We start from the raw sequence: 25,712 nt of genomic DNA, 5'->3' as shown, positions 1-25,712 counted from the left end.
CGGAAACTTTAAAACGCAAAGATTGGTTAAATATGAGCCGTCACTGATGGCTATCGGGCGTCTAAATATATTTTAATATTATATATATAATATTAAAATATATTTAACATTATATATATATATATATATATATATATATATATTTATATATATTATATATATATATATATATATGTAAAATATATTATATATAATATATTTATATTTTAAATATATTTAATACTAATTACATTATTTGGGTTGTAAAACGTCGAATGGCCGCTAGGGGATGCGTGAGAAAGAACCAACAATCGTACGCAAACCGAAAGTAGTGCGCGCGCGCACGTTATCTTCGTATCCGCCGTCGTGTATTGGCGTACGTGGGCACTACTTTCCGAAAAGCGACGTAGCGGACGCGTAGGGAGGAGTCAGGGGTCGTGCTGCGTTTGTGTGGCGGAAAAAAAACTAAGATGGCGGCTCGTCAAGAAAGATAGGATGGCCTGAAGAGAGCCAAAGTGGAAAATGCTTCTTCATAACGCCACCGGAACTTAAAATGTCTCAGCTACGGATTGAGAAAGCGTCTGTTTGTTTACGGTTGAGAACCCACGGGGTGAATTGAATTGACGCGGCCGACTTTTCTCGTAGCAAAGCGGCGTCGCCTGCCATTCGTTAGCCGAGCGATACCGGCAGCCACAACCCAAAAGCAAGCAAATATAGCAACGCGAGAGGACCGGCAACGGTAGCCCGGGACGTAAAGGACTCTACGGGTCTACGGGTGAGTGGAAACCGCTTGCGTACGGGTCTCCTCGTGAGTTAGCTAGCTTGTAGCTAGCTAGGCTCGGGTTATCTAACGCTCGCTCGTCGGCGTGACAACAACACGGTCGCCGTATAACAATTAGCACCTCGTAGCTAACGAGCAATTGTCATTTCGTAGCTTACTAACGCTAACCCAAAATGGCACCGAAGGCCTCCGTGATGCTAACGCTAGGTTTCGAGGTCCGAACGCGTGAAAAACGTAACTCGAAACGATCAAAGAGATGACCGACTCGTGAGCGACCACTCCGACGTCAAGTGATGAACGCGAGAGGGCAGGACGGGGGGGATTGAATCATTGTTTTGACCGCAACGGACGCCACCGGTTCGGGGAACGAACTCCACCGAGTCACTGGTCGCCGATATCGTTAAAAAAATCGGTGTGGGACCTCGTCGTCGTTTAATCGTAAGTCCTAGGAACGGTTCTCGGTTCCCGAGTAGGACGTCTTTGGCCTTGTTTTGAGTTGACGGGCCTCCAACGCCATTGTCCCGGTGACGAATCGGGACCTGACTCGACTTAAAAATGGATTCTCTAGGTTTCCGGTGTCGGGCGGGTATTTGTCAAGTATTTGTGAAGGATTATGGAGTGAGTTTGCCACTTTTCTTGGCTACTTTGGGCCGTAAAGGAGGCGCATTTGTGTTGTTGAGTCTTAAGTTGGGGGAGGGGGAAGGAATGAAACCAGGCCGGCAGGCCCCCATCAAGGCAAAAACAAACACTTCCTTGGAATCAAACCTCTCTTGGACCGATACCATTTTTTTGGCTACCGATTCTGCGTGGTATCGGCCGATACCACGTTTTTATTTTGAAAACAAACACATGGAAAACAATTAGCATAATGGTTTGGTCCCAAACGGGTGGGCTCTGCCATTGATGTTGTTGCCAGAAGTCCCCACGAAGGAAGGATTAGCAACTCTAGCTAGCCTTCCGTTTCACATGGATTGGACGTCTCATTGTATGGAATTGGTTTCAACTCGTGGTAGAAACATTTGTTTTGTTTTTTAATCATTGGTCTTACTATAAAGGCCTCAAAGCGGCCATGTTGGTAGAGGCGGCGTTAAAACGAAGTCGCAATTAGCGTAGCAATGATAGCATTTTTTCTTTCTTTCAGGGAAATGGACGGGGAAGAATTTGTGGCTCCTCCGGAGTGTCCGGTTTTCGAACCTTCGTTGGAGGAGTTCCAGGACCCCCTGGGCTACATCGCCAAAATCCGCCCCATCGCGGAGAAGTCCGGCATCTGCAAAATCCGACCTCCACAAGTGAGTCTTTGCTAATCCTGTTTGACGGAATGAAGGTTTAACACGTGAGCCGCCATTGACGGCGTAAGGCGCCCAATCGGATGTACATGGGGGTCATTTTGTCACCTTCTTGGTCACTTCCGGTTGATTTGGGGACAATACTTTGGTTTCTGCCGCATTGGGGGGGGCACTTCCTGTCCATTTTGGGCCATTGAAACGGAAGTGACCCAACACGAGCGTGACCAATGGGGATTTACCCGATTCCCAGTCAAAATAATGAACTCATTATGATGATTGCTAACCATGTTGGCTACAATTGATTAGCATGTTAGCAAAAAAAGTCAATTTCCCTGTGATTATTGATTAGCTTGTTAGCAAAAAGTCAATTTGCATGTGATTATTGATTAGTATGTTAGCAAAAAGTCAATTTCCATGTGATTATTGATGAGCATGCTAGCAAAAAAGACAATTTCCCTGTGATTATTGATGAGCGTGTTAGCAAAAAAGTCAATTTCCATGTGATTATTGATTAGCATGTTAGCATAAAGTCAATTTCCATGTGATTATTGATGAGCATGCTAGCAAAAAGACAATTTCCATGTGATTTTTGATGAGCATGCTAGCAAAAAGTCAATTTCCTTGTGATTATTGATGAGCACGTTAGCAAAAAGTCAATTTCCATGTGATTATTGATTAGCATGCTGGCAAAAAGACAATTTCCATGTGATTATTGATGAGCATGTTAGCAAAAAGTCAATTTCCCTGTGATTATTGATGAGCATGCTAGCAAAAAGACAATTTCCCTGTGATTATTGATGAGCATGCTAGCAAAAAAGACAATTTCCCTGTGATTATTGATTAGTATATTAGCAAAAAGTCAATTTCCCTGTGATTATTGATTAGCATGTTTAGCAAAAAGTCAATTTCCATGTGATTATTGATGAGAATGCTAGCAAAAAGTCAATTTCCATGTGATTATTGATGAGAATGCTAGCAAAAAGTCAATTTCCATGTGATTATTGATGAACATGCTAGCAAAAACTCAATTTCCATGTGATTATTGATGAGCATGCTAGCAAAAAGTCAATTTCCCTGTGATTATTGATGAGCATGCTAGCAAAAAGACAATTTCCCTGTGATTATTGATGAGCATGCTAGCAAAAAAGACAATTTCCCTGTGATTATTGATTAGTATATTAGCAAAAAGTCAATTTCCCTGTGATTATTGATTAGCATGTTTAGCAAAAAGTCAATTTCCATGTGATTATTGATGAGAATGCTAGCAAAAAGTCAATTTCCATGTGATTATTGATGAGAATGCTAGCAAAAAGTCAATTTCCATATGATTATTGATGAACATGCTAGCAAAAACTCAATTTCCATGTGATTATTGATGAGCATGCTAGCAAAAAGTCAATTTCCCTGTGATTATTGATGAGCATGCTAGGAAAAAGACCATTTCCATGTGATTTTTGATGAGCATGCTAGCAAAAAGTCAATTTCCTTGTGATTATTGATGAGCATGCTAGCAAAAAGTCAATTTCCATGTGATTATTGATGAGCATGTTAGCAAAAAGTCAATTTCCATGTGATAATTGATGAGCATGTTAGCAAAAAGTCAATTTCCCTGTGATTATTGATGAGCATGCTAGCAAAAAGACAATTTCCCTGTGATTATTGATGAGCATGCTAGCAAAAAAGACAATTTCCCTGTGATTATTGATTAGTATATTAGCAAAAAGTCAATTTCCCTGTGATTATTGATTAGCATGTTTAGCAAAAAGTCAATTTCCATGTGATTATTGATGAGAATGCTAGCAAAAAGTCAATTTCCATGTGATTATTGATGAGAATGCTAGCAAAAACTCAATTTCCATGTGATTATTGATGAGCATGCTAGCAAAAAGTCAATTTCCCTGTGATTATTGATGAGCATGCTAGCAAAAAGACAATTTCCCTGTGATTATTGATGAGCATGCTAGCAAAAAAGACAATTTCCCTGTGATTATTGATTAGTATATTAGCAAAAAGTCAATTTCCCTGTGATTATTGATTAGCATGTTTAGCAAAAAGTCAATTTCCATGTGATTATTGATGAGAATGCTAGCAAAAAGTCAATTTCCATGTGATTATTGATGAGAATGCTAGCAAAAAGTCAATTTCCATATGATTATTGATGAACATGCTAGCAAAAACTCAATTTCCATGTGATTATTGATGAGCATGCTAGCAAAAAGTCAATTTCCCTGTGATTATTGATGAGCATGCTAGGAAAAAGACCATTTCCATGTGATTTTTGATGAGCATGCTAGCAAAAAGTCAATTTCCTTGTGATTATTGATGAGCATGCTAGCAAAAAGTCAATTTCCATGTGATTATTGATGAGCATGTTAGCAAAAAGTCAATTTCCATGTGATAATTGATGAGCATGTTAGCAAAAAGTCAATTTCCCTGTGATTATTGATGAGCATGCTAGCAAAAAGACAATTTCCCTGTGATTATTGATGAGCATGCTAGCAAAAAAGACAATTTCCCTGTGATTATTGATTAGTATATTAGCAAAAAGTCAATTTCCCTGTGATTATTGATTAGCATGTTTAGCAAAAAGTCAATTTCCATGTGATTATTGATGAGCATGCTAGCAAAAAGTCAATTTCCATGTGATTATTGATTAGCATGCTAGCAAAAAGACAATTTCTCTGTGATTATTGATGAGCATGCTAGCAAAAAAGTCATTTTCCATGTGATTATTGATTAGCACGTTAGCAAAAAGTCAATTTCCATGTGATTACTGATTAGCATGTCAGCAAAAAGTCAATTTCCCTGTGATTATTGATGAGCATGCTAGCAAAAAGTCAATTTCCATGTGATTATTGTTGAGCATGCTAGCAAAAAGACAATTTCCCCGTGATTATTGATTAGCATGCTAGCAAAAAAGTCATTTTCCCTGTGATTATTGATGAAAATGCTAGCAAAAAGACAATTTCAATGTGATTATTGATTAGCATGCTAGCAAAAAAGTCATTTTCCCTGTGATTATTGATGAAAATGCTAGCAAAAAGACAATTTCAATGTGATTATTGATTAGCATGCTAGCAAAAAGACAATTTCCCTTTGATTATTGATTAGCATGTTAGCAAAAAGTCCATTTCCCTGTGATTATTGACTAGCATGTTAGCAAAAAAGACAATTTGGCGTAAGTAACGTTGCGTTTTGTCGACAGGACTGGCAACCGCCATTTTCAGTGGAGCTGGATACCTTCCGATTCACGCCGCGCATCCAACGGCTCAACGAATTGGAGGTCAGTAATTTCCGTGACCTCCGTCCATCCGTCCAATGGAGTCAGATGTGGTTTGTTGCTAACATGCTATTTTCTGCATTTGTCCTCTAGGCGGAGACACGCGTCAAGCTAAACTATTTGGACCGCATTGCCCGATTTTGGGAGATTCAGGCCTCCTCGTTGAAAATCCCGCATATCGAAAGACGCATTTTGGATCTCTTCGGTCTTTCCAAGGTTGCCTCTAACAATTTTTTTGTTTTTTTGTATAAAAATGTTTCATTTTCTTCACCTTCCTTATCTAGATGATTGACATTTTTGGAGTTTTTTTCCCTTTTAATACGCAGTTCCATGTTGCTTTTTTTTCGCCATCGGTTTATTTTTAGTTTTTCTACCTTTTTTGTGTTGTTGTGATTCATACAATTTTCAGTCATTTTTTTGAGTTTTTTGAATTTTTATTCACGGTTCTAGATTGTTTTATTTTTCAAAGGTTTTGTTTATTTTCAGTATTTTCACTTTTTTTTGTGGTTCAGTTTCCAGTTACTTATTTTTTTTTGCATTTTTATTCACAGTTCTAGATTGTTTTTTTTCTAAGGTTTTGTTTATTTTTAGTTTTTCCACTTTTTTTGTGGTTCATAGTTTACAGTTAAATATTTTGAGCTTTTTGCATTTTTATTCACGGTTCCATATTGTTTTTTTTTTTTTTCAAAGTTTTTTTTTATTTTATTTATTTTTTAGTTTTTCCATGTTTTTTTGTGGTTCATGCAGTTTTCAGTTATTTTTTTTTGAGTTTGTTGCATTTTTATTCACAGTTCCAGATTGTTTTTCCCCCCAAAATTTTTGGTTTTATTGTTTTTTTTTTTTTTTGGTTCATGCCGTTTTCAGCAAGTTATTTATTTTTCCCCAAACACATTAAAAATTTCCCCCCAAAAATCAGGATAACTGCCCAAAAAAATAACTAGAATATATTATATTTTTTAAGTTCGTCAACGCTGCCATACGTACATGCTGTTAATTAAAAATATCTATTTGACAGAATAATACATTCACAGAATCACGTGATTGGACGGAGGCCTGGCAGCGAACGAGCGTTTATTTTATTGTATTTTTTTTTAAATTGTTCCCCCCTTGGTCGCACGCAGGTGGTGTCGGATGAAGGCGGCTTCGAGATGGTGTGCAAAGAGCGTCGCTGGGCCCGCGTGGCGCAGAGGCTAGGCTACCCCCCTGGCAAAAACATCGGTTCTCTCCTGCGCTCGCACTACGAGAGGATCGTGCACCCCTTTGAAATGTTCCATTCGGGCAACAGCTTGCCGGTGGGTATCCGCCCACTTGGTCCCGCCCCCAAATCGTGGAGCGCGGCCAATAACGTGTCCACTTTTTTTTTTCTCCCTACCTACGCAGCACTGCAAGCCCAAGCACTACGACGGCGAAGACGTGGACAAGGAATACAAGCCGCACTCCATCCCGCTGCGTCAATTGGTGCAGCCATCCAAAATGAGCAGCTACGGACGGCGGGCCAATCGCTGCCAGCCGGACGTAAGTAGGGGCGTGGCATCTTTCCCGTCCGTCTCGAGGACATCCAAATGTACTCAAAATTGTCAAATGGCCATCCGTGCCAATTGGTTCGCTTCCCAGTGAGCAATGCATCCAACACAATTGAAAATAGCAACATGTGCTACGTATTTTTGGCAAAATATGATGATTTATTTTACTTTTTTTTCTCCAAATTGTTATGTTAATCATATTTGTACAACGATAGGGGTATCAAACCCGGGGCCAATCGCAGCCCACAAGATATTTTGCAGCCTCATTTAACACCCAATTGGAGTATTAGTCTTACTTGCACACATTTTTTACAGTGGGCAATTTTAAAAAAAAGGGTGTGTATATAAGTAATTCTAAATATATGGAATACAACGCACACATTTTTTTTACAGTGGGCAATTTAAAAAAAAAAGTGTGTATATAAGTAATTCAAAATAAATGGAATACAACTCACACATTTTTTACAGTGGGAATTTAAAAAAAAAGTGTATACAAGTAATTCTAAATAAATGGAATACAAGGCACACATTTTTTACAGTGGGCAATTTAAAAAAAAGTATCTTAAGTAATTCTAAATAAATGGAATACAACGCACACATTTTTTACAGTTTACAGTGGCAATTTTAAAAAGTGTATGTAAGTAATTCAAAATAAATGGAATACAACACACACATTTTTTACAGTGGGCAATTTAAAAATAAAGTGTGTGTATGTAAGTAATTCTAAATAAATGGAATACAACGCACACATTTTTTACAGTGGGCAATTTAAAAAGTGTGTATATATAAGTAATTCTAAATAAATGGAATACAACACACACATTTTTTACAGTGGACAATTAAAAAAAAAAGTGTATATACAAGTAATTCAAAATAAATGGAATACAACTCGCACATTTTTTACAGTGGGCAATTAAAAAAAAGGGTGTGTATATAAGTAATTCTAAATAAATGGAATACAATAAACTAAGTAGTCATACTAGTACAACAAATTAGAAAGTGCAATAACAATTTAAAAAAATAGTGTATTTTCTGGACTGTAGATAGTAGTAGAAGAAAATTGCTATTGAAAAGATGCAATAACGGCAAGAGACGTCCAATCCGTTCCCACTGGGAGGGTCGGAGCTGGCCTGGTGGTGGCGTCCCAGCTTGCTTTCTCGCTTGACTGCCTTTGCCTTTGAGCCTGACATTTTTTTCCCCCCTGCTCTTCTGGTTGGCTTTTCTAGCATGCCATTGGCTAGCTGAGATCAAAACACTATCAATTCAGCAATACCTCCCAATTTTGTATATATATATATATATATATATTAGCCCTTTTAAAATTGCAAATAAAATCTCAAACTACAAAAAATGATTACAGGCCAAAAATGAAATCTTTTTTTGGTGGTCAATTTTACCCAAATTAACGTACTGTATTTTCATGACTACATGGCGCATGGCATTTAAAGGCGCGGTGTCAGTAACGAGTGCTATTTCTGTATCTGCGCAGTACTTTGTCTACAGGTTAAATAGTAGAGTCGGTGTACCCGATCAACTGATTCATTTGATTATATCGTGATAACAATTTTAGTATTGGTCCACATATAAGGCGCCCTGTCGATTTTGGAGAAAATTTAAGACTTATGTGCGCCTTGTAGTCGTGAAAATACGGTACGTGTGTAAAAATCGACTTCAAGTCAAAAGCATCTGATTTAACAACAGCATTAAGAGATGTTTATTTATTTTTCCCACAACATAGGTGCACCAAACATTTTTTTTAAATTTTCTCCGCACCCCCTTTCTGCTGCGTTTGGGTTCCCAACCGGCGGCGTCTGGTAGCGGACCCCCTCCCCCCCCTGGCTTAGTTTGTGGTTGCTGTTGTGTCCCCTTTTTAGGGTCCAGAGGATCCCACCCCCCTCACCGCTGGCTCTCAACTCATCTCAGCGGTACTGCCATCCTCCTCCTCCTCTTCCTCCTCCCTCCATCTTTCCTTCTCTCCCCCCATCGCATCCTTGCTAGCATACGCTCGCTAACCACGCCGACTCTGGTTGCGGGTCGTCGCCACGACTGCCTTTTAAAGGTCCAGCGATACATCGGCCAATCGAACTCTTGCGTTCAAGGAGTGATGATCTTTCTCTGTCACGGTCGGCTGACGTGATTGGATCGATTATCTGGACCGTTTGCCAGATGAACTTCTATCTTATATCAAGGGTGTCAGGGCTGCTTTAACGTCAACTCGATTTCACGTGGGCCAGACCATTTTAGATATATATATTTAGATTTTTTAATTTTTATAAATTGATTAAAAGCCCTGAATATTCCGTTTTTTACAGATCTAAAACAATGTTTATTTCAGCTTTTTTTTAAAAAAATATTTTTATATTTTACAATGATTTTTGAACTAAAAACACAGAAAAATGGATTAAAAAATTACAATGATTGATTAAAAAGTGGGAAAATCAGGAAATGTAATATATATATATCTATACTCTTCATTTGAATTTGATCCTAAAATAGAAAGTCGGAACTCATGATTTACTTTCCCGGGCCGCACAAAATGATGCGGCGGGACAGATTTGGCCCCCGGGCCGCCACTTTGACACGTGGCTTATATAGCTGCAACAATTGGATGACTATTATATTCACTGAGCGATGATTTTTTTTTTTTTTCAGGGTGGTATAATAGGATAACTTAATTTATTTGGGTGATGAAGGTGAATGTATATTTTGGCTAGCCAATATTTTATAGGGATTTTCAGGTTGATAAAATGTCCACATTTTGACAGTTGCTCCACAGGATCGATTATTTGTCATCACCATTTTGGGTGATAAACTTTCTTATGGAGGTCGACCGATATAGTAAATAGGCGAGTGATCTTGCTTTTTTTTCCCCCAAAAAATCGGACAATAGCGGATAAGATATATTTGATGGAATAGGACAACTGTTCTATTCAGTGTTTGAGTGATGATTTTTTTTTTCGGGCAAATTTTGACGTCCCTAGATTAAATTGAGATCTTTATTAATTGTACTTTAAAAAAGCGCCGTAAGAGTGGTCAGACCGGTTTACACTGGAATCATATGCCTTCATGTCAGAATTGATGAAATCAGATCCCCAAAATGCCGTTAGCCGCACCTCATTTAGCACGGCGGTCAATGCCGCTCACCCTAGGTCATCTGGAATGGCGTCCGATGAATTCTAGCAGCCATTTTGCCCGTTATTCCCATTTGATTTGGAGTGGGAAAAGGCCAGGTAGTTGTCCCGTCTCCGCCTTCTTTGCTTTGCTCGCCGGCTTCTGGATTCCCGCTTTTTTTCCCCACTGGTTTGCTTTGCCGTGTGTGTTTTTTTTTTGGGGGGGGGGGGCAAAGGCGTCCGTCGGTCAGTCCGCCGTCCATCGCTAACTCTGCGTTCTCCTTCCCTCCCGGTAGCCCGAACCCACCGAGGAAGACATCGAGAAGAACCCCGAGCTGAAGAAGCTGCAGATCTATGGCGCCGGACCCAAGATGATGGGACTGGGACTGGTGGCGCGGGACAGGGGCCTCAGGAAGAAGGGTGAGCCTGACCCAAGATGGCCGACGCTTACCTTTTCGCATCTGCCAGCCCCCAACCGCTATGAATCTTCCCTTCTAGACGAACTGCCTCAAACGCTGACCGTCAAGGAGGAGGCGGCAGCGCCCGACCCCGCCGCGGTGGCCGTCAAAGAGGAGCCTCCGGTCCCGAAGCCGGAGACCCGCGGCGAGGCCGGCTCGCCGCCCCACGTCCCCTCCGCCGCCGTCGTCCCGATGCCGGGCGGCGAAGCGAAGAAGGAAGAATGGGAGGGGACGGAGATCCTCGGCAAGGAGAGCCGTCGCTACATGGCCGAGGGCCCGTGCACCAAGATGACCATGAGGCTGCGGCGCCACCTCAACAACATGCAGTCTGTGAGTGCCGGGGGCGGGGCCATTGGGAGACTTGCGGGGTGGGGGGGTATCACGGTCATGTGAAAAGCCAACTGAAGCCGTGCCTGCTCAATCTGGCTCAATTCCTCTCGACTTTGGCTCACTTGGCATCATTTCCTGTTAATTTTGGCTCACTTCCTGTTCATCCAGCGTCATTTCCTGTTGAATTTGGCTCACTTCCTGCTCATTTGGCATCATTTCCTGTTGATTTTGGCTCACTTGCTTTTTATTTTGCATCATTTCCTGTTGATTTTGGCCGACTTCCTGTTCCCTTCGGTATCATTTCCTGTTGATTTTGTTCATTTGCATCATTTCCTGTTGATTTTGGCCCACTTCCTGTTCACTTGGCATCATTTCCTTTTGATTTTGATACACTTCCTGTTCATTTGGCATCATTTCCTGTTGATTTTGGTTCAGTTCCTGTTCATTTGGCAGCATTTCCTTTTGATTTTACATCGGTTCCTATTCACTTGGCATCATTTCCTGTTGAATTTGGCTCACTTCCTGCTCATTTGGCATCATTTCCTTTTGATTTTGGCTCACTGCCTGTTCATTCGAACACATTTCCTGTTGACTTTGGCTCACTTCCTGTTCACTTGGCATTTCCTGTTGACTTGGCATTTCCTGTTGACTTTGGCTCACTTCCTGTTCATTAGGCATCATTTCCTGTTGACTTTGGCTCACTTCCTATTCATTCGAACACATTTCCTGTTGACTTTGGCTCACTTCCTGTTCATTTTGCATCACTTCCTGTTGATTTTGGCTCACTTCCTGTTCATTTTGCATCATTTACTGTTGATTTTGGCTCACTTCCTCTTCACCTTGGCATCATTTCCTGTTGACTTTGGCTCACTTCCTATTCACTTTGTTATCATTTCCTTTTGATTTTTTGGCTCACTTCCTGTTCATTCGGCATCATTTCCTGTTGTTTTTGGCTCATTTCCTGTTCATTTTTGCCTCATTTCCTGTTCATTTTGGCCCACTTCCTGTTCACCTTGGCATCATTTTTTATTTTATCTTGGTTCACTTCCTGGCATCATTTCCTGTTGATTTTGCATCACTTCCGGTTCACGTGACATCATCTCTTTTTATTTTGCCTCATTTCCTGTTCATTCGGCATCATTTCCTGTTGATTTTGCCTCACTTCCTGTTCCGGTCTCTTCCTTTTCAATTTGAGACGAGTTCCTGTTGATTTCCGAGCATTTTGGGAGAATCCAAACATTTTTTCCAATCGATGCGCTATCATTTGATATACTCTCCGTCGACCACGACGGGAAGAGTACGAATACTTGACCTCTGACCCGGACCCCCCCGCGGCTCAGGTGGAGTCCTTCGTGTGCCGGATGTGCGCCCGCGGGGACGACGACGACAAGCTCCTCCTCTGCGACGGTTGCGACGACAACTACCACACCTTCTGCCTGCTGCCGCCGCTCACCGACCCGCCCCGCGGCAACTGGCGTTGCCCCAAATGCGTCGCCGAGGTAAGCCGGCCGGCCGGGGAGGAGGCGGGACCCCGTCCGTCCCCGGCCCCTCCCACCGCCTGCCTGACGCCCGCTTGGCCCCGCCCCCCTACAGGAGTGCAAGAAGCCCTCGGAGGCGTTCGGCTTCGAGCAAGCCACCCGCGAGTACAGCCTGCAGAGTTTCGGGGAGATGGCCGACGCCTTCAAAGCCGATTACTTCAACATGCCCGTCCACGTGAGCGCCCATGTCGGCGGCAACGGCGACGACGACGGCGTGACGTTTTGACGTTTGGATTTTTTTGTCAGATGGTCCCCACCGAGCTGGTGGAGAGGGAGTTCTGGAGGTTGGTCAGCAGCATCGAGGAGGACGTGACGGTGGAGTACGGCGCCGACATTCACTCCAAGGAGTTTGGCAGCGGCTTCCCCATGGACAACGGGAAGAGGCTTCTCAACAAGGAAGAGGAGGTGGGTTGAAAAGTGACCTAAATTTGAAGGAAAAATGTATCTGTAACCTATTTCTATGGGACTTTTGTTTTTTGTTTCGCCGAATGTTTATTTTTAGTTTTGCCACCTTTTTGCGTTCGTTTTTTTGTTGTTGTTTTGATTCATGCAGTTTTCAGTTGGTTTTGATTTTTTTGTTTAAGTTTTTCCACGTTTTTGGGGGGGTTCATGCAGTTTTCAGTTACATTTTTTTTGTTTTTTGCATTTTTATTCACGGTTCTAGATGTTTTTTTTCAAAGGCTGTTATTTTTAGTTTTTCCACGTTTTTTGTCGTTCATAGTTTTCAGTTACATTTTTGGGGGGAGTTTTTTTTTGCATTTTTATTCACGGTCCTAGATTGTTTTTATTTTTATTTATTTTTTTATTTTTTCCAGGTTTTTTGTTGTGATTCATAGTTTTCAGTGACATCTTTTGATTTTTTTATTAATGGTTCAAGATTTTTTTTCAAAGGTTTTGTTTATTTGTATTGTTTGAAGAAGGAAAAAAAGCATCCAAATGTATCTGTAACCTATTTCCACGGGACTTTCCAGGAGTACGCCCAAAGCGGCTGGAACCTGAACGTGATGCCGGTCCTGGAGCAGTCTCTGCTGTGCCACATCAACGGCGACATCTCCGGCATGAAGGTGCCTTGGCTTTACGTGGGCATGGTCTTCTCCGCCTTCTGCTGGCACATCGAGGACCACTGGAGCTACTCCATTAACTACCTGCACTGGTACGTGCCGTGGGAAAGCCATTTCAAGCAAGCCGGTATCCATCTCGTACTTGACCTTGTCTTAAGGGGCGAACCCAAAACGTGGTACGGCGTCCCCTCGGTGGCCGCCGAGCGACTGGAGGAGGTGATGAAGAAACTGACTCCGGAGTTATTTGAGTACCAGCCCGACCTCTTGCACCAGTTGGTCACCATCATGAACCCCAACATCCTCATGGCTCACGGCGTGCCGGTGAGTCCACGGCTAGCGAGCCTCGGCGTCACCCATTTAAGAAAATAAAAATAATAATAATATATATTTTTAAAAATTATTATTATTTGTTTTAAATTAATTTAAAAAAAATAATAGTAATTTAAAAAATACATATATATATATATGTATTTATTTAAATTATTTTTTTAATTAAAAAAAATAATAAATTAAGAAAAATTAATTCACATTGTTAGCATTGGTGTTAGCATTGGTGTTAGTTAGCAATGTGTTAGTTAGCATTGGTGTTAGCATTGGTGTTAGTTAGCATTGGTGTTAGTTAGCATTGGTGTTAGCTTTGGTGTAGAATTGGTGTTCGCTTTGGTGTAGCATTGGTGTTAGCATTGTGTTAGTTAGCATTGGTGTTCGCATTGGTGTTAGCATAGGTGTTCGCTTTGGTGTTCGCTTTGGTGTTAGCTTTAGTGTTAGCATTGGTGTTAGCAATGTGTTAGTTAGCATTGGTGTTCGCATTGGTGTTAGCATCGGTGTTAGCATCGGTGTTAGCATCGGTGTTAGCATCGGTGTTCGCATTGGTGTTAGCATTGGTGTTAGCATTGGTGTTAGCATTGGTGTTAGCATTGGTGTTAGCATTGGTGTTAGCATTGGTGTTAGCATCGGTGTTCGCATTTTTTGTTTTAATTATATATATTTTTCATTTAATATTCTTTTTTGCTGTCGGCAGGTGGTGCGGACCAACCAGTGCGCCGGCGAGTTCGTCATCACCTTCCCCAGGGCCTACCACAGCGGCTTCAACCAGGGATACAACTTTGCCGAAGCCGTCAACTTTTGCACGGCGGACTGGGTGAGCCTTCTTCACCTCTAATGGCGGCCATTTTAAAAACAAACAAATTCAAATATTCCGTCTGACGCTTTGTCACGGTTTGAAAACTGACCACGCCCTCCCCTTTCAGCTCCCCGCCGGCCGCTCCTGCATCGAACACTACCGGCGCCTGCGCAGGTACTGCGTCTTCTCCCACGAAGAGCTGACCTGCAAGATGGCGGCCAGCCCGGAGAAGCTGGACCTCAACCTGGCCGCCGCCACGCACCGGGAGATGTTCATCTTTGTCCAGGAGGAGAGAAAGTTACGCAAGGCCCTCATGGAAAGGGTGAGGCGGGCGGGCGGGCGGGCGTTCAACACCGTCTGGAATCGAATCAATCCACTTAAACCGCGGTCTCTGCGCGCAGGGCATCACGGAGGCGGAGCGCGAGGCTTTCGAACTCCTGCCCGACGACGAGCGCCAGTGCGACAATTGCAAGACCACCTGTTTCCTGTCGGCGTTGGCTTGCTCCAACTGCCCCGAGCGTCTGGTTTGCCTCTACCACACTCAGGATCTCTGCAACTGCCCCACGGACAAACTCTACCTCAGGTGAGGACCGGCGTTGTTGCGCCCGGTCGCTGCCCGACCGTGGAAACGGGATTTTTGTCTGTCAGAAAGTGTGTCTGAAGTAGCTAGTATGGTCAAAAGTACTTTGAGGCAATGAAAATGGCTCTATAAAGATAATACAGTCCGAAAGTTACCTTTTTCGTAACTTGAATATTTGGTAAGCAGATCAGTACTGTGTATGTAAATTCCGTAATTGTTCAACGGTCCTCAAAAAACATTTAAAAAAAGATGAATGTCCCTATTATTTAAAAATATATATATATTTATTTAATTAATTTATAATAATAATATTTTTAAAAATATAATTTTTTTATTATAGTTTTAAAAAAATTATCGTATTTTTTTATATTTAAAAAAAATTATTAAAAAAAAATTGTTTATTTTAATTAATTTAAAATAATTATAATTAAATATATATATATATAAGCAAAATGCTTATTTATTTATATATTTATTCATGTATTTATTTATTAACCTACTTATTACCTATCTATTTATGTCTAAAATGTCTTTTTCTGTGTCTGTATTCTCCCCCTCTTGCTACTGTGACAACGAAATTTCCCGAATACGGGATGAATAAAGTTATCCATTCCAATGTCGAAGTACCACTGTATAGGCGCACCCTTAAAATTATTGAATTTTTACAATTTCTCACGTATAAGCCACCGCCTGATTCACCATTTTCACATCCATATTCGTGGTTGGTTGATTGAGCCCTAATAAAGCATTTTTAAATGAATTTCTTAATATCGACTGGTCAGATAAAAAAAAAATGCGTTCAAATGGCTAAATAAGGAATGTTTACAAACCAGACCGTAACGTTTGCATTCTGCAGGTACCGATACACTCTGGACGAGTTGTTGGCCATGTTACACCGCTTAAAGGTCCGCTCGGAGGCTTTCGACTCGTGGGCCAATCGGGTCAAGGAAGCGCTGGAACGGGAGGAAGGAAACAAGATAGGTAGGCCGGCGCCGTTCCCGTTTTGCCGCCGCGGGGACGGACGGGAAACGGGAACCCTAACCCGTGTCCCCCCGACCGACCCCCCAGGGACGGAAGACCTGGAGAGCCTCGGGACGGAAGCGGCGGAACGAAAGTTCCCCGACAACGAGCTGCTGCGCAAACTTAACGGCGTTCTCAAAGACTCGGAGCGCTGCCGCCAAAAGAGCGCTCGACTTCTCGCCGACGACGGGTGAGACCGAGGAAGCGCTTTTTAAACATCCGATTCGATTGGACGTCCCGCGCCGTGGGCGGCGGCCACTCAATCCGCCCTTTTTTTTTTGCCTTCCAGCGGCGCCAAAATGACGGTGGCCGAGCTGAAATCTTTAGTGGAGACCATGCAAAACCTTCCCTGCGTGATGAACCGCCTGGACCAAGTGCAGGTGACCCATCGTCTCCATCCGGCGTCCCATCCCGTCGGAAATCCGGCCCAATTTGAATTTGGGGGAGAAAAGTTTTTTCCTGAATATTCTGTTTTTTTTTTTATAGATCTAAAACAATGTTTATTTTAGGTTTTTTAAAATATATTTTTAGATTTTACAAAATGATTTTTGAACTAAAAACACAGAAAAAATGGATTAAAATGATACAATTATGGATTTAACAGCCCAGAATATTTAGTTTTTTATAGATCTAAAACAATGTTTATTTGAGCTTTTATTTTTATTTTTAGATTTGACCAAATGATTTTTGAACTAAAAACACAGAAAAAATGGATTAAAAAATGACAATTATGGATTAAAAGAACTGGATGAAAAGCCCTGAATATTCCATTTTTAATAGATCTAAAACAATGTTTATTTGAGCTTTTTTTAATATATTTTTTAGATTTTACAAAATGATTTTTGAACTAAAATCATAGAATTTTTTTTTTTTTTTTTAAATGACTTATGGATTAAAAGCCCTGAATATTCAGTTTTTTATAGATCTAAAACAATGTTTATTTGAGCTTTTTATATTTAGATTTTTAGAATTTACAAAATGATTTTGAACTAAAAACACAGAAAAAATGGATTAAAAAATGACAATTATTGATTTAAAAGAGGGAAAATCTGGAAATTTAATATACATCTATACTCTTCATTTGAATTTGATCCTAAAACAGAAAGTCGGCACTCATCATTGACTTTCTCGGGCCACACAAAATGATGCGGCGGGCCACATTTGGCCCCCGGGCCGCCACTTTGACACATGTGAATTAGGGCTTTTGATCCAGTTCTTTTAATCCAATTTTAAAAAATCTAGATATCATATCTAAAATGGTCCGGCCCACATGAAATGGCGTTGACGTTAATCCGGCCCGCGAACCAACCCGAGTTTGACACCCTTGGACTAAACTGTCCTTTGACTCCTCCCCCCCAACGAAGGAGGTCTTACGGACGGTGAGCGAGTACCAGAGCCGAGCTCAGGAGCTCCTGAACGAGCGCGACTGGCGAAGGAACGCGGCGCCCGCCGACCTCCTGCAGACTCTGCTGGACCAGGGCGGACGGCTGCCCGTGGTCGTACCCGAGTGCGCCTTGCTCAAGGGTCTGCGGGAGCTGGGCCGTTGGTTGGAGGACGTCCGCCGCGCCCTGGGCAACGGCGCCGACCCCGGCTCCGACGGCGGTTCCGAGCGCCACGAGCTCACCCTGACCGTCCTGCGCCAGCTGATCCGGGCCGGACGCCACGTTCCCCAGAGCGCGGCGGTGGACGCCGCCATGGGCGAGCTGCAGGAGTTGCTCACCATCGCCGAGCGCTGGGAGGAGAAGGCGCAGATCTGCCTGGAGCAGCGGTAAGAAAGGGGTGTCTCCTTTTAACCGGTCGCCGGCCGGGGTTGTCATTTTGACTTGGAATTTGATGTCCACGCAGGCAAAAACACCCGCTTTCCACGCTTGAGGCCATCGTGAACGAGGCGCAACTCATCCCCGTGGCCTTGCCCAACATCCAAGCCTTGCGGGGGTGCCTGAGCCGAGCGCGCGCTTGGGTCACGGACCTGGAGGAGATCCAGGTAGGGTTCACGTGGGTCCCGGACTGGGGCCACCGGACTCGAGCGTCTTCATCCCCCCCCCCCCCGGACAGAACGGCGAGCACTACCCGTGCCTGGACGACCTGGAGGGCCTGGTGGCCGTGGGGAGGGACCTACCGGTCTTCATGGAGGAACTGCGGCAGCTGGAGCTCCAGGTGGCCAGCGCCCACGCCTGGAGGGACAAGGCCAGCAAGACCTTCTTGAAGAAGAGCACTCAGCACACCCTGCTGGAGGTAGTCCTTGCTCCCTTTACGACAGGGGTCTAAAACCGAGTCCGCAGTGGGTCCTGGTCTTTGTTCCAACCGATCCAGTGCCGACATTTTAACCAATCAGATGTCTTCTAAAATAAGTAGCACCTGACTTTAATGAACTGATTACACTTGCATAAGGTGTCCTCTTGTTGAGTCAGAATGAAAACCTGCACCCACTGCGGCCCTTTGAGGACCGCTTTGACACCCCTGCTTTAGGACATCACTTCCTGTTCATTTGGGGGCATTTCCAGGGACGCGTTCTCCAGCTTGGGTGTTTCCAAAAGTTTTTTTGGAGCTGCGGCACCCTCTTTGCATTAAAAATAATCTCAATCTGGAAATCTTTTCATTTAAAACAATGTTAATTTTAGTCACTCATCCAAATTTTATCAGCAGAAATCACGTATATCTCCAAAAACTCATTTTTCACACGACTTGGCTAAAAGTCACCAAAAATTGAACAACTTCCGGTTCAAGTGATGCCAAAATGAGTCATGTCATGTTTTTAATCGCATCATTTTATGACGTCAATCTCCTAAATTCACTTATTAAATGTTGTGTGCACACAGACTTTACGTTGTTGGCATAAACTGATGCCCTCGAAACCAAAATAAGCCACAAAATGACCGTTTCACCATTTGAATCTTGTAAAAGTATCATCTATTATTTAACGTTCATCCTGTTTTTATTTTAATCTTGTTATATTCATATTCCTCTCTCTTATTGTTGCAATTTCCCGCTTTTGTTTGACTTCCTGTTGTGCCCATCACCAAACGCAGGTCTTATGCCCGTGCGCCAAAAGAAGACGCGACGACTCGTCGGAGGAAACGGACGACGGTGACACCAACACCCTGGGCCTGTCGGCCCAAGACCTCCGAGACCCCGCGGCCATCGTGAGTTGACCCTCAAAGGGGGGGGGGCGGGGTCTCTTTTCATGTCCTCGAAAGAAAATGGCGGCGCAGAAGCCAATAGTGAACAACCGTGTGCTTTTCTTTCAGGTGATGGCGTTCAAGGAGGGCGAGCGGCGGGAGAAAGAGGCTCTACTCAGGCTACGCCAGGTCAACCTGGGGAAGGCGGAGCCTCCCCAGGACCAGGAGGAGGGGGGGCGTGCGGGAACGGACCCGGACGCCAAGGAAAACGGGGCGCACCCCCACCCGCGCTGCCACCTCTGCAAAGACTGGTTCCACGGCGGCGGCGCACCCTCGCCCTCGCCTTCGGGGAACCGCCGGCGGCGGTGGGAGCAGCAGGAGGACCGGGACCGGCGCTTCCTGTGCCCGCGCTGCCGGCGCTCGCGGCGCCCCCGCCTGGAGACCATCCTGGCCCTGCTGGTGGCCCTGCAACGGCTGCCCGTGCGCCTGCCCGAGGGCGAGGCGCTGCAGTGCTTGACCGAACGGGCCATCAACTGGCAGGGGCGCGCCAAGGAGGCCTTGGACGGACCCGAGTTGAGGCGGGTGTCCACGGCGCCCCCGGATCGCGCCCGGGGAGGGGACGACGACGACGACGACGATGAGAACCATGGCGCCGCCAACGGCGACCCGGTCATCGTTCTGTCCGACTCGGAGGGAGTGGACGCCGACGACGCCGTCATCGACCTGACGCAAGATTCGCCCAAAAAGAAAAACGCTCAGGTACGGGGATCGGACCCACTTCCTGTTTTACATTTATTGAACATTTTGAACACATTCCTATTGAGTTGTTGGCATTTTGGCCTCACTTTATTGGTCACTTTTTGAAAAAAAATATTTTGGGGCTTTCCTAGGTCATTTAGGCCACAGGTGTCAAAGTGGCGACCCGGGGGCCGAATCTGGCCCGCCGCATCATTTTGTGTGGCCCGGGGAAGTCAATCATGAGTGGCGACTTTGTGTTTTAGGATCAAATTCAAATGAAGAGTAGTGATGGATATTAAATTAATCCTGATTTTCCCCCTTTTAAATCAATCATTGTCATTTTTAAGCCATTTTTTTTCTGTGTTTTTAGTTCAAAAATCATTTTGTAAAATCTAAAAATATTTTTTGAAAAAAGCTAAAATAAACATTGTTTTAGATCTATAAAAAAACGGAATATTCAGGGCTTTTAATCCATTTATAATTTTAAAAAAAATCAAAATATTATATCCAAAATGGTCCGCCCCACATGAAGTCAAGTTGACGTTAAAGCGACCCGCCAACCAACCCGAGTCTGTTCAAACTATTCCACTGTGGGTGCGGCGGGGGTGCAAGCTTTGATTCCAATCTCAAGAGAAAAGCTTTGCACAAATATTGTGTGTTGCAAGTGCAATCAGTGGATTGGAGTCAGCTGCTTCTTGTTTCAGCCCATCCCCCGACGTGGTTCAACTCTGTATCTGCCGTGTCTGTGCTGGATGACTTGAAACTAAAAATGCTGCACCCGCCCACAGCGGCCCTTTGCTCCTCCCCCCCTTTAGGCCGGTCTAACCCAGGGGTGTCAGACTCGGGTTAGTTGGCGGGCCGCTTTAACGTCAACTTGATTTCATGTGGGCCGGACCATTTTAGATATCATATTTAGAAATATTTTTTATAAATGTATTAAAAGCCCTGAATATTCAATTTTTATAGATCTAAAACAATGTTTATTTGAGCTTTTTTAAAATATATTTTTAGATTTTACAAAATGATTTTTGAACTAAAAAACACACAAAAAATGATTAAAAAATAACAATTATTGATTTAAAAGGGGGAAAATCAGGAAATGGAATCTACATCTATACTCTTCATTTTAATTTGACCCTAAAACAGAAAGTCGGCACTCATGATATACTTTCTCGGGCCACATAAAATGATCCGGCTGGACAGATTTGGCCCCCGGGCCGCCACTTTGACACATGTGGTCTAACCCAAGGGTGTCAAACTTGAGTTGGTTCGCGGGCCGCATTAACGTCAACTTGATTTCACGTGGGCCGGACCATTTTAGATATAATATTTAGATTTTTTTTTTTTATAAATGGATTAAAAGCCCTGAATATTCAGGTTTTTTTGGTTCTAAAACAATGTTTATTTGAGCTTTTTTTATTAGCATTGAAAAATTTCTTTTAATCATGTTTTTTATTTCAAATGGAAACAAAATATTTTTTTAAAGTGGAAAACGGAAAATATTTGTATTAATTTATTTTTAGATTTTACAAAATGCTTTTTGAACTAAAAAACAAGAAAAAAATGATTAAAAAAATTGCAATAATTGATTTTAAAAGGGGGAAAATCAGAAAATGTAATATACATCTATACTCTTCATTTGAATTTGATCCTAAAACAGAAAGTCGCCACTCATGATTTACTTTCCCGGGCCACACAAAATGATGCGGCGAGCCAGATTTGGCCCCCGAGCCGCCACTTTGACACCTGTGGTCTAACCAAAACATTGAATTGAATTAAAGGTGCCCTTGGGAATGATTGAGGTCATTGAAAATGGATTGGAGGGAGATTTTATTAGTTTATTTGGGGGGGGGTATTATAAATGACAACCAAACTTTAGGACAAGTGGCATTTCAAATGTTTTTGCAATTGTAAATGACATTTTTTTTGGCCCCTCCCCCGCAGGCGGTCGGTGAAAACGGCTCGGGCGGCGTCGACAGCGACGGCGCTGGCGGTAAGTAGCGGCGAGGTGGCGTAGGCAGCAACCAAAGTGGGCGCCCTCAATGACGGTGTATCGTTTCCCCACGCGCAGAGCCCCGGGGTCCGGCGGTGGTCCGAATTTCGGCCGAGGCTCGGGAACGGCTGGAGGACTTGCAGCTGGAGGGGGACCTGCTGGAGGTTTCGCTGGACCAGAGCGCCGCCATCGCCAGAATCCTCCGCGCCGTCTCCGATCCCCCCGTCGACACGCTGCGTGCGCTCCTTCAGGTTGGCCACACCCACAAATTTGAAAAATAAACAACTAGAAACTAAATTAGGAATGCTAAAAGATATTGATTGGCTCCAACAAAAACTCAAACAGCCGTTATACAGAGAGGTCATGTTCATTGTTGCCACCAGAGGGCAGTATTCTCCCAAATCAAACTACCGTATTTTCACGACTATATGGCGCGTCGCATTTAAAGGCGCAGTGTCAGTAACCAGTGCTATTTCTGTATTTGACACACACACAGGACGCACCGTTTTTATAGGCGCAGCCAGGCATGGCAAAACATACACCAGCTTAAACATACGGACACACGGTAAAAACACGTTTTTAAAAAGGCAATGGAAGCAAAACTGAGTTGCATTGTACTTTATTTAGCCATTTTACAAAATGTACTCGCGTCATCATCACCCACAAATCCATCAAAGTACTCATTTTCTGTGTCCCGATTGAACAATTGTCCAAATTAGTCCTCGAAAACGCTGAGTTTTATACGTTCGTCCAGGCGGCCACAATCCTTTCGCAAATAGTAGCTAGCTAGTAGCTAGCGTAACTATTTCAACGCTGCTTTCCATGCTTCGTCATGCTGTAATGTCGATGTATACAGGCCACAATCCATTCGCAAATAGTAGCTAGTAGCTAGCGTAACTATTCCAACGCTGCTTTCCACGCTTCGTAAAGCTGTATTGATGTCGATGTATACAGGCCACAATCCATTGGGTGTATTGACAAGATAACTACACTTCCCAGCAGCCATTGCACACTACTTTTTCGACTGGGAAAATAGTAGAGTCGGGGGCTGCTTACCATAGTTGCGAGACCTGTAGAGGATGGTGTACCCTATCCACTGATTTATTTGATTTTATCGTGATAACCATTTTAGTATTGGTCCATATATAAGGCGCACTGGATTATAAGGCGCCCTGTCTATTTTGGAGAAAATTTTAGACTTTTAAGTGCGCCTTATAGTCGTGAAAATACGGTAAATGCAAGAATTCCATTATTTAGGTTTTCTTTTTTTAACCAAGTGTTAATTTAAACTACCACCATCCTATTTTATTTGTACTGTATGGTATTGAATGTGATGTTTTGTGCCTAGATGGAAGCAGAAGAACAGCAGCGTAGCAAGAGGAAGCGAAAAGGCCAGCGGGGAGGAAGCGCCGACGACGACAACGACGACAACGATGACGACGACTCCAAGAAAAGCTGCCCCTCGCCACGCCAACCCGAACCGCATCACGCAGACGTACGTACGCTTGCCGTTTTCGCTTTTTCGCTTCCCTCGCAAAACGGGCTATGAAACCAACTAGCATGTCAAAAACTGAAAATGACTTGCAGTCACAGTGCGTGGTAATAACCAATTGGCCACGCCTACTTTTTCCCAAAAATTCTGGTTGTGACATCACCAGAATTGATGATCCTGTCCGTTAGCTCGCTCGCTAACAGATTCATTTGATCATCGATGCTAGCGAGCAGACGTTTTACAGCAGGGGTGTCAAACTCGGGCCGCATCTATGTCAACTCAATTGCATGCGGGCAGGACTATTTTAGATATCATATTTAGATATATTTTTTCAAAATCGGATTAAAAGAACTGGATTAAAAGCCCTGAATATTCCGTTTTTTATAGATCTAAAACAATGTTTATTTGAGCTTTTTTTAAATTTATTTTTAGATTTTACCAAATTATTTTTGAACTAAAAACACAGAAGAAAATTGATTAAAAATATTACAATTATGAATTAAAAGAACTGGATTAAAAGCCCTGAATATTCTGTTTTTTTATAGATCTAAAACAATGTTTATTTTAGCTTTTTTTATATCTATTTTTAGATTTCACAAAATGATTTTTGAACTAAAAACAGAAAAAAAAGGATTAAAATATTACAATTATGGATTAAAAGAACTTGATTGAAATCCCTGAATATTCCGTTTTTTATAGATCTAAAACAATGTTTATTTTACAACATGCTTGTTGAACAGGACTATTTTAGATATCATATTTAGATATATTTTTTCAAAATCAGAATTTTTTTATGGATTAAAAACCCTTAATATTCAGCTTTTTATAGATCTAAAACAATGTTTATTTGAGCTTTTTTAAAATATATTTTTAGATTTTACAACATGCTTTTTGAACTAAAAACACCAAAAAATGGATTAAAAATTGCAATTATTGATTTAAAAAAATGAAAAATGAGGAAATATAATTTACATCTATACTCTTCATTTGAATTTGATCCTAAAAACAGAAATTTGGGACTCATGATTTACTTTTGCGGACCGCACACAATGATGCGGCGGGCCATATTTGGCCCGCACGCCGCCACTTTGACACCCATATTTTACACAATGGCAGAATAGAGAGAAATAGAAAGCTATATCATGGTCGGATGAACGCGGACGACCAATCAGGGCGCTCTTAGCTTAATAACTTCCTGTTGTTTTTGGCTAACTGGTTTTATTAATTTTATTTGTAGATTCTGTGAGCGTAAACGTCGGATCTGCCAAAGAAAGTGAGCAGATCCTCCCTCTCTGACACACACAAAAAGCAAGAAAGATGCAGGACATCCCCCTAGCCTAGCCTAGCCTGTCATTTCCTGTCCTAAAACCCAAACCCCGCCCCCTTGGGACTTGCCCGATCCGCCTCCTTCACCTGTGCTAGCGGTGTGCGTGCTCTATCTAGAATTGTTTCCCAGGAAGGTCGGAAATGTCTCGTACCCCCCCCCCCCAAACCAACGACCGTATTAATAAACAGGAGGCTCCCCCCCCCCCCCTGGGATAAGCTAACCAATTGGGTCGCTTTTATTTCCAAGAGGCCACCAAACGCCACGGGCTCGCATCGGAACTTTTTATTTTTCTAACCGCTTTGGGAGGCGGGCGACGTTTTAGCGAGCGTTCCCAAACAGGCATTCTTCTTTTTTGGTGCTACTTTTGAACCCCCGCCCCCACACCGCCCCCAAAAGGACACCTTGTGAACTTCCAGCACCCCCAAAAGTGGTCCTCATCTGGAAAAAGAACCCGATTTTACTGTAACTTGACTTCTGTTCCCTTTTCCAAACATTATTCTTGTTATTATTATTATTATTATTGTTATTACTGCAGAGACACACTGTTATCTTTTGTGTATAAACTTTTTATTTGGATGTTACCTTTGTTTCTTTTCACTCTTGTTAGGAAAATAAAGGTCTAGAGTTGTTTAGGAAAGGCCCACTTGTGTTCTTTATCAAATGCTTACATTTAAATTGTCTTTTTTATTTTCGCTAAAGTGACAAACGGTGCTCGTTCGTTCGTTTAACGGATTGGACGTCTTTTGCCGTCAATGGCAATGCAAGAGCCAATCCTGCGAGTTTAAATTAATTGTTGGACAAGTTGGTTTGGGATTTCTTCCCGTTGATTTCAGGGCGTTTATTTTGGTATATTTTGGGGACTTCCGGTGTATTTTGGAACATTTGCTGCTTATTTTAGAGCAATTCCAAAGCAACTATATCTTTCATAAATTTAGTCGAAATAAACTATATCATGTGTGGCTAAAAATGAGTAA

The 25,712-nt window shown here is 42.7% G+C and overlaps 1 protein-coding gene across 3 annotated transcripts; it reads left to right on the top strand.

Annotated features, from left to right (window-relative positions):
* Positions 1 to 395: 395 nt before the first annotated feature.
* On the top strand, positions 396 to 25,375 carry kdm5c (lysine demethylase 5C). 3 transcript variants are annotated; one of them, XM_077617162.1, is made up of 29 exons: positions 396 to 754; positions 1,902 to 2,049; positions 5,252 to 5,329; positions 5,420 to 5,542; positions 6,448 to 6,618; positions 6,707 to 6,841; positions 8,724 to 8,774; positions 10,256 to 10,379; positions 10,458 to 10,747; positions 12,088 to 12,246; positions 12,341 to 12,460; positions 12,532 to 12,690; positions 13,257 to 13,438; positions 13,505 to 13,667; positions 14,368 to 14,487; positions 14,597 to 14,791; positions 14,871 to 15,052; positions 15,906 to 16,030; positions 16,118 to 16,259; positions 16,359 to 16,449; positions 17,434 to 17,837; positions 17,915 to 18,053; positions 18,125 to 18,304; positions 19,099 to 19,212; positions 19,318 to 19,947; positions 21,871 to 21,919; positions 21,998 to 22,170; positions 23,268 to 23,414; positions 24,649 to 25,375. In XM_077617162.1, the coding sequence occupies exons 2-29, from the start codon at positions 1,906 to 1,908 to the stop codon at positions 24,655 to 24,657; spliced, it is 4,599 nt and encodes a 1,532-aa protein (XP_077473288.1). In that variant the 5' UTR covers positions 396 to 754; positions 1,902 to 1,905; the 3' UTR covers positions 24,658 to 25,375. The 3 variants fall into 3 exon arrangements, with proteins under 3 accessions (XP_077473288.1, XP_077473305.1, XP_077473296.1); XM_077617170.1 differs by lacking the exon at positions 396 to 754 and adding an exon at positions 947 to 1,198; XM_077617179.1 differs by lacking the exon at positions 8,724 to 8,774 and having other exon boundaries at positions 397 to 754.
* Positions 25,376 to 25,712: the final 337 nt, after the last annotated feature.

Source organism: Stigmatopora argus, chromosome 1 (genome assembly GCF_051989625.1).
Source record: "Stigmatopora argus isolate UIUO_Sarg chromosome 1, RoL_Sarg_1.0, whole genome shotgun sequence".
NCBI classification, from domain to species: domain Eukaryota; kingdom Metazoa; phylum Chordata; class Actinopteri; order Syngnathiformes; family Syngnathidae; genus Stigmatopora; species Stigmatopora argus.
Note: the sequence above shows the minus strand (reverse complement) of the source record. Positions and strands in the feature narration are given on the sequence as shown.

Coding starts and splice junctions, on each gene's coding strand:
- kdm5c (XM_077617162.1), top strand. CDS start 1,906: ATGGACGGGGAAGAATTTGTGGCTCCTCCGGAGTGTCCGGTTTTCGAA. Junction 2,050..5,251: donor GCAAAATCCGACCTCCACAA/GTGAGTCTTTGC, acceptor TTTTGTCGACAG/GACTGGCAACCGCCATTTTC. Junction 18,054..18,124: donor CGGACCTGGAGGAGATCCAG/GTAGGGTTCACG, acceptor CCCCCCGGACAG/AACGGCGAGCACTACCCGTG.